The sequence below is a fragment of the Kogia breviceps genome, chromosome 4 (genome assembly GCF_026419965.1).
Source record: "Kogia breviceps isolate mKogBre1 chromosome 4, mKogBre1 haplotype 1, whole genome shotgun sequence".
NCBI classification, from domain to species: domain Eukaryota; kingdom Metazoa; phylum Chordata; class Mammalia; order Artiodactyla; family Physeteridae; genus Kogia; species Kogia breviceps.
Genome location: NC_081313.1, coordinates 11,220,967 through 11,239,230, shown reverse-complemented (window position 1 = coordinate 11,239,230; position 18,264 = coordinate 11,220,967). Strand labels below are relative to the sequence as shown.

Here is an 18,264-nt window from a genome sequence, read left to right as displayed (position 1 = left end):
TGATGATTTTCTGTGCTGGCAAAGTCATTCCCTTTAAGTCATAGCAGCTTGGGTCACACTAGCCTCTTGATTTTAGGGAAAAAAAGGAACACATTTTGATTATGTTTTTACTTCTCAAAGACAAGTTGACATTACAAGTAAGACCACCTAACGGGGTCTATTGGAGGGAGGGGGGAATGGGTGAACAAGTGTGTTTTCTAAAATCCTAAAACATGAAAAAATTTAGAGTCTAGCTTACTTTTGGAGTGTGTGCTTTTTATTTATTTTATTTATTTTTTTGTGTGTGTGTGGTACGCGGGCCTCTCACCGTTGTGGCCTCTCCCGTTGCGGAGCACAGGCTCCGGACGCGCAGGCCCCGCGGCCACGGCTCACGGGCCCAGCCACTCCGCGACACGTGGGATCTTCCCGGACCGGGGCACGAACCCGCGTCCCCTGCATCGGCAGGCGGACTCTCAACCACTGCGCCACCAGGGAAGCCTGAGTGTGTGCTTTTTAAAGAACAGCCTCTATATTCTCAAAAAATAAACAATTTTTTTTCTATTGAAATCAAAGTATAGAAACATATGAATGCACCAAGAGAATGTATTTCAAGTCATGATCGCGAGCTTTGAGTTACCCCTCATGTCTGCCTATTTAACTTTCCTTCTGCACGTTTCACATTACTGAGGAGTGAATAAACGAATGAGTCAATGACATGGATGACAATGATGACATGGGTATTACTTGGAAGGGAAAATGGGGGTGAGACAGTAGTCAGTCCACAATCATTCTATAAATTTTCCCAGGGTGTCTCCTGGACCACCGTTCGCTACATGATAGGAGAGATTCAGTACGGAGGCAGAGTCACTGATGACTATGACAAGAGATTGTTGAACACGCTTGCTAAGGTTTGGTTCAGTGAAAATATGTTGGGACCGGATTTTAGCTTCTACCAAGGATATAATATTCCAAAATGCAGCACGGTGGATAACTATCTTCAGTATATTCAGGTTTGTCATCTTCAGAAGTTTTTGTATAGAGCAAGTATCTATAGCAAGTTGACTTTTTTGATATTTATTTATACTGTGTGTACTTCTTTGAAAATAATTTTAACGGTGATGCGTACTGAGCATGGAAGGTTCCAAGCACCACAGATGCTGTCTTCATATGTTTATATTCACCCAATGATTAAGCTGTTTATATTTGTTCTGAGGGTGTGTTTTATGTGAATTCTCTTCTTTCCTTGCCTTTTAATGCCCCATTGAGGAATAGTCTTTGGAGAGGTGATAGACCGGGCAGATTTAGAACCAGGGAACCTACACAAATCCCCTGGAGCTCTCTACCCAAAGGCAGCCTCTAGACTCAAATCTGTTCTGTTTCAATCCACTTGCCTTATCCCGTGACATCTGTTCCTTAATCCTGGCCTAATGGACATCTTATATGAGTGTGTTCAGGAGTGCACTCTGTAGAAGAACTGCCTCTAAAGACTGGGTTCCTCAGCCTCGGCTCCGTTGACCTTCAGGGCTGGATACTTCCTTGAGTGGGGGACTGACCTGTCAGAATGGTCTTCAGCGTCCCTCGCCTCGACCCACTAGGTGTCAGTTTCACTCTCTACCCAGTTGTGACGACCTACAATGTCTCCAGACATTGTCAAATGTCCCTGGTGGGGGCAAAATCGCCTCCAACTGAGAAGCACCGCTCTAAGTAGGAATAGGATTTTGACAGGAAATTTGGGAAAAAATCTGATTTGTCCTTCCAGGTAACTACATTTTCTGTCTCAATACCTTGAATTCATTAGAACATCATTTAGCGATCTCTTTTACCTCTAAGATTTATCTCAGGATGAACAAAGTAAAGCACAACAGCCCGCCAAGAGCTGAATTTATCAGTATATTTAGAGGTTCTGTGATATATTAGTGTGATGAGTTTATCATATATCACCACCCCTACACTTTTATTAATTCAAATCTACAAATATATTTGTCTTAGCTGTACTATATGTGTCTTTAAATCATTAGCAACGAATAGGAGAATGCCTATGAAGGTATACATTTAGGTACACCTGCACATTATATTTATTTACATATGCCTCATTTCACAATGAATTTGAGGTAGCTCATAAAAAGGCATTATGTAAAAAGGAATAAAATAATGGACTAGAAGGGAGGGAAACCATGAATAAAGTTAAGGATACAATTCACACATACGATTATATGTCAAACTGTAGGTACATTTTCTTGTTTTCAAGTAGCTGGGGGAGTATTTACCTGCTAGCTCTGCTTGTCATTGTCTCTTGTTGTCTGTTTTTCTCTGTAACTTTGTTGCTCTTTCAATATTTCTCGTTTTCCTTAGTCTCTGTCCTTCTCCTTGGGAAAGTACATTTCCCACCTCTGGTCTTATTGGGCCATAATTGCTAAAACTGTCATTTTTAGTAACAATTAGTTATACACCATTTATTTAAACAATTGGTTTGAATTAGACGAGACCTTCCACAAGCAAAATACCAATCCATAGTTCCCTTTCCATCTCACAAATATATTATAAAACAAGACAGTGTCTTTTTGATTGAATTTGCTTGAGGTGCAGATATTAAAGAACCATGAGCCTATTATGTTAATTGTTTTTCAAGACAACTTTTGATTCTTTCCTGGAGAAATTGCTGAGGTTGCAGCCTGCCATGAATAAGACATATCATGTAAATGCGTATCCTAATAAAAACATGTTGATTTGCTAAGACAGTGTAATTGAACCGGTACTTGTGGCAGCGGTCTGTGCTTACGGTCTGTGTCGTTCAGAGCTTGCCCGCCTACGACAGCCCTGAGGTGTTCTGGCTGCACCCCAATGCTGACATCACCTACCACAGCAAGCTGGCCAAGAACGTGCTGGACACCATTCTGGGCACCCAGCCCAAGGATAGCTCTGGTGGAGGCGATGAGACCCGGGAGGCGGTGGTGGCCCGGCTGGCAGATGACATGCTGGAGAAGCTGCCCCCAGACTACGGTCCGTTTGAAGTGAGTTGACGGCATCCTGACCAAACGTCAGCTGTGGGAGTGTCTGGTGGGTTGGGGGAGTGAGGATGGAGGGAGGAGGGCAAAGAATAATTTTTCTGAAATTAAAAAAAAATCATTTAAAAAACCTACTTCTTGAAGAACCAGAAAAAGAAGGGTTTGAATTTATACATGTCATCATCTCAAAAGAGAAATAATAAAGAAACCTGATGAGAACGTTAATCTTCATAATTCAATTACAAGTGTGGACCGATGGGTTCCCTGGAGGCTCTTCACATTGTCATTTGTTCAGAGGAAAAAAAAATATGTATTCTTAGAGTAAAGCATTGATTATTTAGAAAAATGTTGTGTAATTCAGGCCTTCTTAATTCCAGGGAGTCTATAGTTATATCGTTAACTCTGCAGCTTCTTCATCTCATGGGTTTGGAAAATTGATTTGTCTTTTTAATATCCAAGTAACTTCTAAGCAAAATTGATGATTGTGAAAGTTAATTTCTTTTGACATTTTAGCAAATATTGTGAAAAGGTTTACCCTGATAACATGTTTAAGCCTTTGAGAAAAGCAAAAGTAATTGGCTTACTTTCCACGCAGTTTTTTTTTGGCTGTACCCCACGGCATGCGGGATCTTAGTTCCCCAGCCAAGAATTTAACCCGTGCCCTCTGCAGTGGAAGCGCTAAGCCTTAATCGCTGGACCACCAGGGAAGGCCCATCCGTGTAGTCTTAAGAGATGACCTGGACTAACCTTGTGACATTTTTGTCACATGACCACCATGTTTCTTTATATATTGCCCTTCCCACCTGGTTTTCAGAAGGAAGTCTGCAGCATTTTGTTACTTGAGCATCCTATTATTTTCCATGAAGCAGGCCATTTTGGATGCTAATACTACAGTCTGAACTCAGGGAACTGTCACCAAGGGACTCATTTCCCTTGGAAGAATCTCTGATCACTTGCTCGGAGAAAATCAATACTGCTATCAGCTTTCATAAGCACCTTTCATTACAGTATCAGGAAAGCGGTCATTCATGTCTAACAGTGGTTGAAATATTTATAAAGCAATAAAAATGCCTTAAAAATATAATAATAATTACATAAATAAACATGGTAAGTATGGGGTTTAGAAGAGACACCTTCCTTTTGCTAAATTTGCTTAGGATAAAGCAACTCAACGTGGCATGATATCTGATCCACAAAAGACTCTGAATAAATACTTGTAAGACAGAAATGAACAGGTGGGTGGATGGAGATGCTTTGATGGAAAAAACAGAAGGCTTTTAAAACAGAAGTCTAGTTTTTTGAGGCAGCCTTAAGAATTGTTGTGTATGTGTACACACCTGCTTGTGTGTGTCCATGTGTGTATTTGCAAGTCTTGGAGTGGCAGTAGTGAATATTTCCCAATAAGTGCAGTTGCTGTTTGGAAGGCTACATGTTTGTGGACATGGATTGTATATTCTTCTGTGAATTTGTGGAGGCCTGTCTTCTCCCACATGGGATGAAAAATCAGCTGGTCATTTAGCAGATGTTTCTTCTTTGTTTTCTGGCAGCGAAACAAAAAAAAAAGCTTACTGTTTAGGGAACTGTAAAATTTGGGGCCCTTTCAGAAGCCCTAGGGTACCAGTTACGTAACCTTAGTAGCTGTCTACTTTTTCACGTGCTGGATGTCTCCATGGCAGGTAAAGGAGAGGCTGCAAAAGATGGGGCCATTTCGGCCGATGAACATCTTCCTCAGGCAGGAGATAGACAGAATGAAAAGGGTACTCACCGTAGTCCGAAGCACCCTGACCGAGCTAAAACTTGCCATTGATGGCACCATCATCATGAGTGAAAATCTACAAGACGCACTGAATTGCATGTTTGATGCCAGAATTCCTGCTCGGTGGAAAAAAGTACGTTTAACTCAGCTCTTATTCTGCCTAATCACTTTATTGTTGTGAGTAGTTGTAATTGGCAAGTGAAAAGCATGTAAGAATACTGTACTTAAGAGTGTTCTTTTGCTTAGGGACTAATCTCCTTAGAGCCCTGTATTTTTGGATTGTGGGTAGGGAAGGAAAGAATTTAACATCTCCCACATCTCAGGTTCTCTGCTAGACAATTTTATTATTTTCATTTAAATCTTGCAATTTATTACCCTTATTTTACAGATGAGGAACCTGAGGTTGGGGGGGGGGTGTTAAATCTTTTCCCAGATCACACACCTTAGAAGTCTAAGAATCAGAATGTAAACCCAAGCTCATGGATTTCAAAGCTCATGATGTTAGTCTTATAGAAGGGAATGTTCTTAGACACACGCAGATATCAAAAGTCACACCAAAGGGACACATGTTTCCTTGCTTCGTCTGTAAATATGTGAGTATGTATCTCTCAAGATAACAAGATAATAATTTAACAGTATGCTTATTATGTATTGTTAATTGTGCTGAATGACAGGTGTGGGTTTTTTTAATTTTATGGAAGTATAGTTGGTTTGCAGTGTTGTGTTCATTTCTGCTGCACAGCAAAGTGACTCAGTTATACATATATATTGTTTCATATTCTCTTCCATTATGGTTTATCACAATCTATTCAATATAGTTCCCTGTGCTCTGCAGTAGGACCTTGTTGTTTATCCATCCTATACATAATAGTTTGCATCTGCTAACCCCAAACTCCCAGTCCTTCCCCCCCAGCCCCTCTCCCTTGGCAGCTGCATGTCTGTTCTCTACGTCTGTGAATCTGTTTCTGTTTCATAGGTATGTTTGTGTTGTATTTTAGATTCAATATAAGTGATATATGGTATTTGTCTCTCTCTTTGACTTACTTGGCTTCATATGAGAATCTCTAAGTCCATCATGTTGCTGCAAATGGCATTATTTCATTCTTTTTTTTTTTTTGCGCTACGCGGGCCTCTCACCGTCGTGGCCTCTCCCGTTGTGGAGCACAGGCTCCGGACGCGCAGGCTCAGCGGCCATGGCTCACGGGCTTAGTTGCTCCGCGGCACGTGGGATCTTCCCGGACCGGGGCATGAACCCGTGTCCCCTGCATCGGCAAGCAGACTCTGAACCACTGCACCACCAGGGAAGCCCATATTTCATTCTTTTTAATGGCTGAGTAATACTCCGTTATATATATGCAGTGGGTTTTTTAAAAAAATTCTTTTCCATTATGGTTTATTACAGGATATTGAATATAGTTCCCTGTGCTATACAGTAGGACCTGTTGTTTATCCATTCTACACATAACAGTTTGTATGGTAGATGTAGTTTTAAGAAATTTTTTTTTTACTTGGAAAAGTAAAATGAGTACCTGAGTGTCTCTGTAGAGGCATTTGCTGATCGTGGCTCTGAAGATGCTGAGGGTCCAGGGGAAGGACTTGGGAGGCAGAAGGGTGGGGTTTTCCAGGGAGGGTAACTTATAGAGACGATACTGGGTCCTGGGGTGACTGGAACCTTCTGGAGGATACTCAGGTGAATGGGATAGTGAGACAGGATGCAGTTAGAGCTGAGAGTCTCTCAGAAGAGATTCACTTAGTGCTGAGACACTGATGTCTCACCCAGGGCTTTGGCAGATTCCAAGGCAGTGGGTCCCAAAGGCAGTATAAGGTAACTGAGGAGTCTTCTACTGTCTTCTCCATCTTATTTGGTGAACCACCATCCATCCCTCTGGTCACGCCACCTAGAAACTCAGAATCAGCTTTGACCAGACTCCTTTCTCTCCTCACCTTCAAAAAATTCATTGCCAAGGCCAGAGAGTTTTCTATATGAATTCACTCTTCTCATTGCCAATGACAGAGGAAGAACCTCTGTGGTCACTGGCCCTTGCAGGCTCATTTTCCACTAAACAGCTCAGCCAGCTTGGTCAGCACCTGCAGGCTCTGGAACAGGGATCCTTGCCTGGAGACATCCCCTCGTTAATGGGTCCTTGCGCCCTCAGATCAAACGCCATATAAACACACCTCTTTCGGTTAACACATCTATAACGATGCGATAGAGTGACGTACCTCATTTTTAAATTAAAATCATTTTATACAGGTTTTTATTCTCCTTATTATCAGTCTTTGGGAATCTCACGGTCTCTTGAAAAGTAGGTGTATCAGTTCTTAAGATATTTGAAATTCAAGTAGTTTATCTATCCAGGTTGATCACTACATTTATTCACACATAGAATATTGCAGTTACAGTAAAATGTTATAAAATATTATTTGGAGATACCTTCTAGTGTGGCTGCTGATAACGTTGATGACATTTCCAGGACAATTGTAGCAACAGGAGTTCCACACTGAATTCAGCCAGAACGTTACAGGCGTTGAATGCAATCAATTGGTTTGTGGTAAAGAGACCTGTGTTTCCATTTCTACCCCTTCATCAGAGGAAATAAAAGTGCAGTCTAAGGGACAAAAACTTCAGAAAATAACTGTTGTTTGCCTCATAAAAAATGATAAGTGGAGAAAGGCTTCTATGATGTATCATTCACAAAATATATTTTAAAGTGCCGATAAGACCATGAGCACATTTATATAAATAGAAATCTTATTTTATAATGTATCTACTGAAAACGTAGCCTAAGGAAAAATAGTTGAAACCTGTTAAATTTAATTCAATTAGTTGTTTTAATTGCTTTATGGCAGAGTTGGTCATGACTATATTTGTATGTGGAAGGAGATTCCACTGAAAACAGATGTCTTGAACAGCGTGCTGAACTGGATTGATCTGAAATCCATGTGATGACTAGCTGATGCTATTGTATATCATGAAGGAGGAAGAATAATCTGAAAACTTAAATGTCATAACCCAGGGAAAATTTATGTCTTAGGGACTTCTAAATTCTGAGAGTGAAATTGTTATTTCACCACTGTTTTCTTCTGTGAACGTAGCCAGTTACACAGCAGAATTAAACCTGTGTTAATTCATGGTTTAATGTATGCATTTCAGGAATCTTGGGTTTCAAGTACATTGGGTTTCTGGTTTACTGAGCTTATTGAAAGAAACTGCCAGTTTACCTCTTGGGTTTTCAATGACCGGCCCCACTGCTTCTGGATGACAGGCTTTTTTAACCCCCAAGGATTTTTGACTGCAATGCGACAGGTAATAGCTCTGATTTTCACTTGTTGTATTATTATAATTGTCCTCTACCGGGCCTTCTTCTGTCATTATAGTTTTAAAGAATAGAATAAGACAGAGAATGATTGTCTCTTTTGGACACCAGCAGTTACTTTGTCCTGAGCATAAACCCCACTTGTTCTCAGGCTGCTAGCTGGGATTTCAAAATATTTGTTATTATAACATTTGATTTGATTTGATATTTCTTTTAAAGTACAAATTAGGACATGGGTATTGCTTATAAGAGAATCAAATTAGGACATGGGTATTGCTTAGGACATAGGTATTGCTTATAAGAGACTCTTTTAAAACTCTTTAAATACTATCCTGCCTGCTTTGAATCTGGATAATTTGGGGCTACACTTGTCATCACGACAATGCTCTTTATATTAAGACAAACCTCTAGTTGCTGATTTCATCCATCCTTTGCTTTTGCTCTTGCCCTGAGTAGGAAATAACTCGGGCCAACGAAGGTTGGGCTCTGGACAATATGGTGCTCTGCAACGAAGTCACCAAGTGGATGAAGGATGACATTTCTGCCCCTCCCACAGAGGGCATCTACGTGTACGGCTTGTATCTTGAAGGTGCTGGCTGGGACAAGAGGAACATGAAACTCACCGAGTCCAAACCGAAAGTGCTCTTCGAGTTAATGCCTGTCATAAGAATTTATGCCGAAAACAACAGTAAGTTGTCTTGCGCATTGAGGGATGGTTGGTATTATCAGGTTGGATGATGTTATAAACACAGGAGATCGTTATTTTTGTTATCATGTGATAAGGATTATACTATGTTATCAAGTGGCTTCACATTCACACCTGTGTTTGATAAGTACTGACTGACTGCTGGACTCTTTCTTGAACGCTCCTGGGAGGCAGTGGTTCTAGATAGTTCTTGCCTATCTAAAAAAGCAGATAAAATAGCATTAGCGAATGAGATAAGAAACAGGTGTTTGAAATAGTAGATAAGTGGTGAGAAAGGAGGGTGAGATAACAGTGGGATGAAATAGTCAGGGGCTGGATCTCAGGGGCCAGTTGGGCCTGGATGGGCTTGGAAGGATAGATGGGGCTTGGATGATGGGGTAAGTGGTGGAAAGAAGACTTTCCAGGCAGGACTGCACAGGGCTACGGGAGGTGGTGTCTCCACCAGCTTGGAGATTTAAGCCAGGTTGTGAAATCCAGTTTGAATTCAGGGACATGATGGGGTAAGTGGTGGAAAGAAGACTTTCCAGGCAGGACTGCACAGGGCTACGGGAGGTGGTGTCTCCACCAGCTTGGAGATTTAAGCCAGGTTGTGAAATCCAGTTTGAATTCAGGGACATTCGGCTTAATCCAGTAGCTAATGGTAAAACGCTGGGTTCACATATCAGCCTATGAATGTGATAACAGTTCTATGAAACACACATGTCAAAGAAGAATACTTTGACAAAGTTATCAAAGCTCTGTTTGACAAGCCTAAAAACACCTCAACTATTTTCCGTCGTTGGCTTGATGTTTTCTAGAGGTTTTTGTTGTTGCATTTCACTCAGCTAACATCTCCTCAGCAGTAACCACCATTCACCATTTGAGGAGATTCCCTGTTCTTTTTATTTTTAAAAAAAATTATTTATTTTCCTTTTAAAATAAAAATTGTGTATCTTTAAGGTGTGTAACATGATGATTTGATATACATATACATAGTGAGATGATCGCTGTAAGCCATAAACTCAAGAGGTAGCCAGGATAGTGGATCCCAAGGAAGTACTAATTTTACAACAGAAGCACAGAAGATTTTTCTTTAAACAAGGAAGGGATAAACCAATCTCTCTAAAAGAGAGCTTTTAGTACCTCCATCCCTTAGATAAGTACCACGTTTGTAAACATATGTCAAGGGAAGAGAGTGTATAAACTTTGAGTATTTTTTAGGCAAATATTGATGTTTGCTGCATGACTAATTATACCAGCCACAAGCTTACCTGCAAGAGACAAAGATAATTATGAATCAGATGACACCCACAAGGGACTCACAGTCTGGTGAGGGAGCCTGATAAGTAAATAAATAATTTAAGGAGAATTTGACACATGTTATGATAGAGATGCTGTCAGCATGGTCAGGGACTCTAGAAGTAGAACATAACTAGGCCTGGGAGGTTGGTGGAGACTGCTTTTGAGGTGAGTTTTGGAGGATAAGGGTGAGCCTGAGAGGGCATTAGCGTTAGACTTTTCTTGGCAGAGGGAAAGAGCTTTGGCTCACTGGCTCATCCATGTAATATTTATCTGGTGTTGACCATCTGACACACACCACTCTATTTGCTGGAGACGCAACAATGAACAAAGGCCAAGCAGGATCCTCATTTGCAAGGAGCTCAGTCTCAAAGAGGGAAGGTAGCCGAAAAAAGAAGCAAATGTAGTCAATCCTTGTTACGCAAGGATTCTGTATGATTTTGCCTACACTCTAAAATTTATCTGTGACCCCAGTGTCAATGCTTGTGGCACTTTCACGGTCTTTCATGGACATGTACAAAGCAGTGAAACATTTGAGTCTCCTGACGTGAGTGTTTCTAGTTCAGGCTGAACAAGCCTGTGCTCTGCTTCTTGTTTCAGCTCAGACCGTAAACAAGTGTCCTTTCCGTGGTCTATTTCGTGCTATGTTTTTCACATTTTTCTACTTTTCATCGTTGAAGATGGCCCCAGTGTGTGGTGCTGAAGTGTTGTCTGGTGTTCTTGAGTGGAAGAAGGTGGTGCTGTGCCTTATGGAGAAAACGTGTGTTAGACATGCTTTGATCAGGCCTGAGTCATAGTGCTGTTGACCTTGAGTTCAAGGTGAATGAATCAACAGTGTATATTTATAAGGTGACTTTAAACAGAAACACACATAAAACAAGGTTACGTATTGATGGGCTGATGGAAATGCTGTGACCAGAGGCTTGCAGGAACCTCACCCTGTATTTCCCCGAGCAGCCATCGGTAATTCAGACGCCGTGAGATTTTAGATACATAAGTCCCAGGAATAACGAGGATCAAGTGTAAATGAACATACCGATTTCAGATAGTTCTTGTTTCTGCAAAGAACACATACACACGGTGTGTCAGGGAGTGAGAGAATTCACGGGTTCAGGGAAGGCTTTGCTGAGGAGAGAACATTGAACATTGGACTAGAATCCGTGGGGCAAAGGCAAGAGGTAGCAACAAATGTGCTGTGTTTGAGGAACAGGAAGACGGTGTGTGAAGGAAGGGGAGCCCGTGGAGAGAGCTGAGAATCAGAAGAGAGACATAGCGTGCCCAGCACCCCTCTTGGTACAGGCTGTCGCTCATATGCCCTAGCTGCGTCTGAAATTATCCATGTGTCTGCCTGGGCTTCGGCAGACACACTGCCTGTGACTTCATGTTCATTAATCCTCACACCATGTGAAGTCCCAGGACAGTGATTATTTTATAGAAATAAGAATCAAATGTTCTTTCAGCCAAAAGTAATATTTTAGAAATTTTGTTGCATCTAGTCAACATTGTTGGAAAAAATGTTTCCCTTATAAAGTGAAAGAAAAATCTTTCTCTCATTCAGTTAGGTGTTACTTTATTTCTTGTGACTAAATTGTAAAACTCCATTGCCACATGACATTGAACATCTCAGTAGGGTAGTAATAAAGCAATAAATTTATAATACAGGCAATCCTTTCTGATTTAAGAATACGTTGGTATGGAAGAACTGTACTCACGCTGCTGGGCTTTAGTCAGCGGTGATGCTCGTTAGCTGTAGGGTTAGGGAGGAGATAAAAATAAGCAAAGAAAAAGTGACTAATTTCAAAGTACTAAGAAAAAAGTAAAGGAAAACTATAATTCTTTATTCTTTTTTTGGCTTCAGTAGAAGTTGGTGGAAACTTTTTGCCACATAGCTTTGTGGTTGAAGAGGTGTTTTGTTTGTGATAGAAAACTAACATTCCATTGCTCTTTTCGTACCGTAAATCTAATTTTCATTCAATTTTGATGATTAAACAGGGCTCTAATTGAGCTAAAGAGGTTTAACTTCATTAATGGCTAGCGGACACTCCAAAAGTGTAGTGTTTTAAAATTCTTGTAATGGATTGTTTTTTATGTTAATAGGAAGGGCAATTTCAGTTTAAATAATTCACCATTGAATTTTACATATAGGACTGGTTTATTTGTTTCTAAAAGGAAGTCTAGATATTTATTTCAAAGCTAAAAATTGAGTTTATCAATATATCAAAATTGATATATTGATATATTGAGCTATATCCCCAAATGTTTATTTTATTTATATTTCTTGTCACGGGAGAGTCACCCCAATAGTACTAAATACTCCAAGAGAGTAAAGCCACCCGTGCCCACTCTAGATCCTCTGTTCTCAAAGGAAGTTGAAGAGAGGCAGCTATAGGAAATATGTCTCCTATAGAGAGAGAGTGATGCTTCTAATACCTTCGGTGCTGAAGCCCATGTGATGGGAAAGCAGTGGTTAGAATTTTGGGGGAACAAAGCAGGACTTACATGTATCTCTGGTCACTAAGTAAGATGTGAAGAATCTCAGGGTCCCTGCAGCTAATGAGACTATTTCCTGCTAGAGGAACAGTGTTTCTAAGAATGCCCTAGGACCCACCCTGATCCAACACTGTGCAGTCGTGGGCCGGGGGTGGGAATAGCCCCGTGCAGAGACCCGGCGCTGGAGACCTCCTAACTCCTGAGCCCCACAGCGTTTAATCCACTTTCAGTTTGTAAACCTGAACTCTGTTAAAGTCATGGGGAACCTGAGACTGGGGAATTTGTTTTAGTGAAAAGGAAAGTGTGTGTGTGTGTGTGTGTGTGTGTGTGTGTGTGTGTGTGTGTGTGTGTACAGGGAGAGAGGGGAGAAATCTAACACATCTTGGGCATCTACTGCATTGCAAGCATTATACTATGCCAGGCATCCCCATATATTAACTTATTTAGTCTTTACAACAACTCTGTAGGGTGTATCGTGACAATTTTGCAGATGGGGAAATGAAGGTTTAGAGATATTAGGTAATTTGCCTGTGATTCCTGGCTACCAAAGCTGCTATCAGAATCACATTTGTCTATTGTGGCATGAATGCAAAACTCTGGGAATTCTTGTGCTAGTGTTCTACTCAAGACTCTGCATTTAGGGATGAAGCTTGAAAATAAAGGCTAAATTGGAAATGAGGACAGTTTCCTTGCATTTTGAAGTCAGGTATTAATATTTCTCAGGTACCTGGGGAAGTAGACCCAGTAAAGGCCTCTGCCCTATGCAGATGAGAGCTGTCACCCCCTGTGGCCTCCTCTCCCCATGCTGAAGGTGAAGGTGGTCACCTCCCTGCCCCATAGGGGGGCACATGTCCTCAGGTAAAAAGGCAGTGAGCCAGGAGCCTGGATATTTGGGGTGCTTTCATGGCTTTATCACCCTAGCTGTTAGTCATGTAGCTTTGGAGGAGTCTCGGCTATGCCACAAGTTGAAGTCAGGTATCTAGTTATCTCTGGTCCACATTTACATATTTCTGCAAAGATATGGAGACACATACACATAGTACGTCACACTGTTGCTGAGATTAAGAGCTTAGACTCTGGATCCATTCTGGCCAGGTTTGACTCATCACCTACAGCTCTGCAACCTTGGATGAGTAACTCACCTGCTTATGTTCTTCCAAGTTTTCTCATCTGTAAAATGGATTTAATCATGGTACCCATCTCATTGGGTTGTTGAGAGAATTAAGCTGACAATGTCCAGCACATAATTAGCATCAATAGATAACAATAAAAAATTTATTATTATTAATAGGATAACTCTCATGCTTGTTGAAGGATTAAAAGAAATAACACATGGAAGAGTGCACTGTTTAATAACCTAAATGTTATTAGCAGAAGAGGGACTAAATAAAGGAATGACATAAGGAATCTCCATGTAACTCGGTTATTTTGGATATTAGAAGGAATATATGATGTAATGATATACTTACATTTGGATGAAAAATGTAGGCTAGAGAGGGAAGTTATAGAGTTAGAAAATGCAATTTCCTCAAGGCGTTTGATTGAAACCTTTAGCATACTAAAGCACATAGCTCGCCCATTTAGATACCCTCTTCTCTCTGCCTCTCCTTCTGGAGCCCCAAAGGCTTTAAAAATATTTAGCTAATTTGTTCTACCTACTTAGCATGTTTATTTTTGTCTTCAAAGTTATTTGTCTAACCAGAGGTAATGGTTTCAAATCATCTCTTTATGTGCTTGTTTAGCATCTGTCAGCACTTTTACCATGAAATTATATTTTCACTGGTTTCTAATCCTGCTGCAGAAGGTTGCTGCATGCTGTGACTTGGTGTGGGCTCCTTCCCTTCTGAAGTAATTAAAAATAAATATTTCAGAGAATCGCTTTTTTTTTACTGCTTCTTGAAAAGAATGCTATTTTTTCCAATTCTATTTTTCTTTTGGGATTAAAAACCCAAGTAATCGAATACTTCCCAAGGTGCAATTATTATAATTATCACTTGATTCAAATGTTAATCTCCAAGGGCTTACGTCAAGATTTATAAAATGATTGTTGGTCAGGTGTGCATCAAGAAGAACGATTAGTTAAATATTTGTTATATGTTCAGATTTTAGGATTAAAGGGTTTAAATAGATCAGTGTAGTTGGCATTAACTGCACTCCTCAAATTCACTGTCATTCATTTATTTAATCCGATTTTTTGTATGTTTACCTAATTATTATCACTAATGACATTCTCATGGTAATTAAAAAATAGCAACTAGACTTAAAATTAGGTGTTACATTAATTTAGATGGTTTCTAATAATTAATTTCATGGGATTAAGCAAATACATAATTTTAAAGAACTGTAAAATATCTGCGACTTTGTTTTATTCATTTTAAAATTTTTTCAGATCATCCTTATTGTATCTTTTATTAAAGTTTTAAAGTATTTTCTATACAGATCTCTTGGTTAATTCCCTGATACTTTATGGTTTTATCAAAATTAAAAACTGTATCCTATTTTTTATTAAAACTTCTGGTTGGCAGTTGCCAGCATAGGCTGATCTTGAATCCAGCAAGATCCTTACTAGTTGGTGAAGATTCTTAATTGTTCTAAAAGTTTGTTGATTTTCTTTTTCTAGGGAGATGTCATATCATGTATAAATTATGCTAGTTGATTCTCTGCTCTTCTAATTCTTACCAATTTTATTTATTTTTCTCTTCTTAATGTTTTTGATCAAAATGGTTTCTGAACCTCAAGAAAATCCATGTAAAATTTCTCTAAGTATATTATATACTATAAATTTTAATTTTATAACCTTTACTAAGTTTAGGAAGTTCCTTTTTATTCCTGGTTTGCTCAGAGTTTTTAATTATAAATTGTACTGAACTTTATTAAACAATGTTTTCTACATTGAGATAATCATATCTCCTTCTACCTTAGTCGTGTAATGTGGTGAATTACATGGGTAGATTTTCTGACATTGAACCATCTTTGTTTTTTTTTTTAATATTTAAATACTTTTTTCTTTATTTTTTTTAAATTTAATTAAATTAATTTATTATACAGCAGGTTCTTATTAGTTACCTATTTTATACATATTAGTGTATATATGTCATGACTTTGTTTTCGAACAGCATTTCTCAGCCTGTGCATTACTGAAATTTTTGGTCCAGATAACTCTTGTTGTGAGGGGCTGTCTTGTGCATTATAAGATGTTAACGGCATTCCCGGCCTCGACCTACTTGTTGCCAGTAGCACCTTCCCAGTTGTGATAACTAAAAATGTCTCTAGATATTGGCAAATGTCCCCTGGTAAAAATCACACCTGGTTAAGAATCACAGCTTTAGATTATTTTATATTGAAACTTTTGTATAATATTATCATAGTCAAATGTTGAACTTCTTCCAATAAAATTAAATGTAGTGGACGTATAAAAACACATGGCGCAACAGGTGGAAGGTTTTTTTGGGTCAAAAAATGAGACTTTAATTTCTGATAGTGCCTTACTTTTTTGATGTGTTAGGAAGAGCTAAATTATTGAGTAAGTTAGTTTGGGGAAATAAATTCAGCATCATTAATATATTAATATTGCATTTGGAAAGTTACATGTTTGTTACACGAATTCACCAAAGCAAAGTTATCCTCTTAGTTAAGTATGCTTTCATCTCAATAATTATGTGAGGGTCATTTATAATATTGGCCTTCCAGAGAAGTACACGGATGAGTGCAGACACAACTTTTGTCCTGAAATAATTTATAGTCTGGGAGAGAAGAGGAAATAATATACTGCTTCCCGAGATGGGTGTTACAAGATGTGCACATAAACTACTACAGGTAGAGTGGGTTTAACAAGAAGCTGGTGAAGCTTAAGCTCTAAGGCTGCTCAGTGCAGAGGCTCCTTCCAAAGCTTCATTTTATATTTGCAAATTGCACTTTTTTTTTTCTTAAAAGAAGCCCCTCCCCCAAACTGTGTAAGTTTGAGGCCCCGCAAGACGTGCATCTGTCCTCGATATGGGGATGCCAGGGCTGGACAGAATGCATAAGAGAAGACCTTTGAAGAAGGGACACACAGGTTGTCTTTCATTGCATATGTGATTTTGGAAACTCCGTCTGTTCACGTACTCCAAAAGGGTAGATTGAATCTTAGAGAGCTGAACGGTGGCATGGTTCTCTGCTTCCTTGCCATTTTTTTGTCTCTACGCACATGGAGAACTCACAACACCTGGTAAGGGTGGGAAACATTCTCTGTCCTGTGATTTCAAATGTGTTTGGACTTTGGCACAGAGGGTTGAAGATGGGATTTTGCAATAATAATAGTGAAATAATAGTGAGCATTGGTGCTGGATGTCTGATTAAAAGACAAAGGCAAGTCACAAGGGAAATATACAGAGGGTGTGTGGGCACGGGGAAGTACAGGGGACAGCGTGGAGAAGGGGTGTTGAATTGACAGGTGGAAAGGAGAGGGAGGAAGCGATGGGAGGTTCGCGGTCATGTCACATGGGCAGGGGTTAATGTCAAGGACATGTGACAGGGGTGAGTGGGGCAAACGTGAGGGCATCTGGGTGTCTTGTGACACCCACTGGAAACCTGTGGTAGCCTCTGCTTTGCATCTAGGGATTATCTGACCTCAGGAAGAATTCCCCTCATTCTACTAAACCCATCTCTCTTTGGAATGGCCTTCAGCGTGCACAGATTTGGCTCTGCACTCTGTTTGGGCTTGGGGCTGCTTAAATTAGAAATTCACCAAGGTTTTTTTGATGAATTTTTTTGTAGGTGTAAGAGACCCTCGGTTGTACTCCTGTCCCATCTACAAGAAGCCAGGCCGAACAGATCTGAACTACATTGCTGCCGTGGACCTCAGGACGACCCAGGCCCCCGAACACTGGGTGCTGCGTGGGGTCGCCCTTCTCTGTGATGTCAAGTAAACATGGGGCATGTCTCTCACCCAATAAATGCAGCATCTAAAGTATCATAGCCTTTTTCTTCTGTGTGGACAGTGTGTAAATCAGGTTGATCGTGCAGTGAGAGCTGTATCAGTGTTCCCTACTCCAGTTGGATGCTTGATTACATTTAGCCTGTGTCATCGTTCATGACCAATCACTGTGTTTTTCTGAAAAGTTACCTGGTGATTTAAAAGTAAAATTTACAACTTTCTAATGAAGTGTGGCCCTCAAACCCACAATAATACATTTTCTTCTTCCTTCAACTCCAAGGACTGACGAGGCTAAACAGATGGTATTTCCCTTGAAGGGATTATTCTTCTGTTAATGTGGTGGTTCTAGTGACAGCCCAATTCTCTAAGGTATCATGACAAGTTTGTGCTGATTCTGCTTCTGTTGCCTTTTGCATTTAGGTCAGGTAAGAGATTTGTTTTCATGGCTCAAGTAGCCGATTAAATTAAATAGACCTTTTAAAAAAAATGGAAGGGAATAGAAGGGTGGGTTAAGAATGTGAATAGATGAATAGACAGTTCAGGTAATCCTATAGAATAAACATTTAGAATAGGGTTCAACCCCACTGATAATGATTAATGAGATACTAACTGATATTTGTTAGAATTAAAAAATTAAAGTGAATCGTGGTGAGGTCTTTGTAAAAATGATACACTCACAGACTCCTTGAGCAATGTAAATTGACCTATCCTTTTTGCAGAATGATTAAATAACTAAGCACAGAAAGAATCATAAAAACATTCCATGCCTTGATCCTTATTTTCTCTCCTGGAAATCTACACCCAGGAAACAATTTAAA

The 18,264-nt window shown here is 39.8% G+C and overlaps 1 protein-coding gene across 1 annotated transcript in view; it reads left to right on the top strand.

Moving 5' to 3' along the window:
• DNAH5 (dynein axonemal heavy chain 5) overlaps positions 1 to 17,882 on the top strand; it is a 262,494-nt gene extending 244,612 nt beyond the window's left edge. The window contains exons 74-79 of the mRNA XM_059062876.2: positions 786 to 989; positions 2,775 to 2,990; positions 4,661 to 4,873; positions 7,895 to 8,047; positions 8,514 to 8,745; positions 17,287 to 17,882. Coding sequence (XP_058918859.1) covers positions 786 to 989; positions 2,775 to 2,990; positions 4,661 to 4,873; positions 7,895 to 8,047; positions 8,514 to 8,745; positions 17,287 to 17,438 — 1,170 coding nt within the window. The 3' untranslated portion in view covers positions 17,439 to 17,882. The remainder of the gene's footprint in view (positions 1 to 785; positions 990 to 2,774; positions 2,991 to 4,660; positions 4,874 to 7,894; positions 8,048 to 8,513; positions 8,746 to 17,286) is intronic.
• Positions 17,883 to 18,264: the final 382 nt, after the last annotated feature.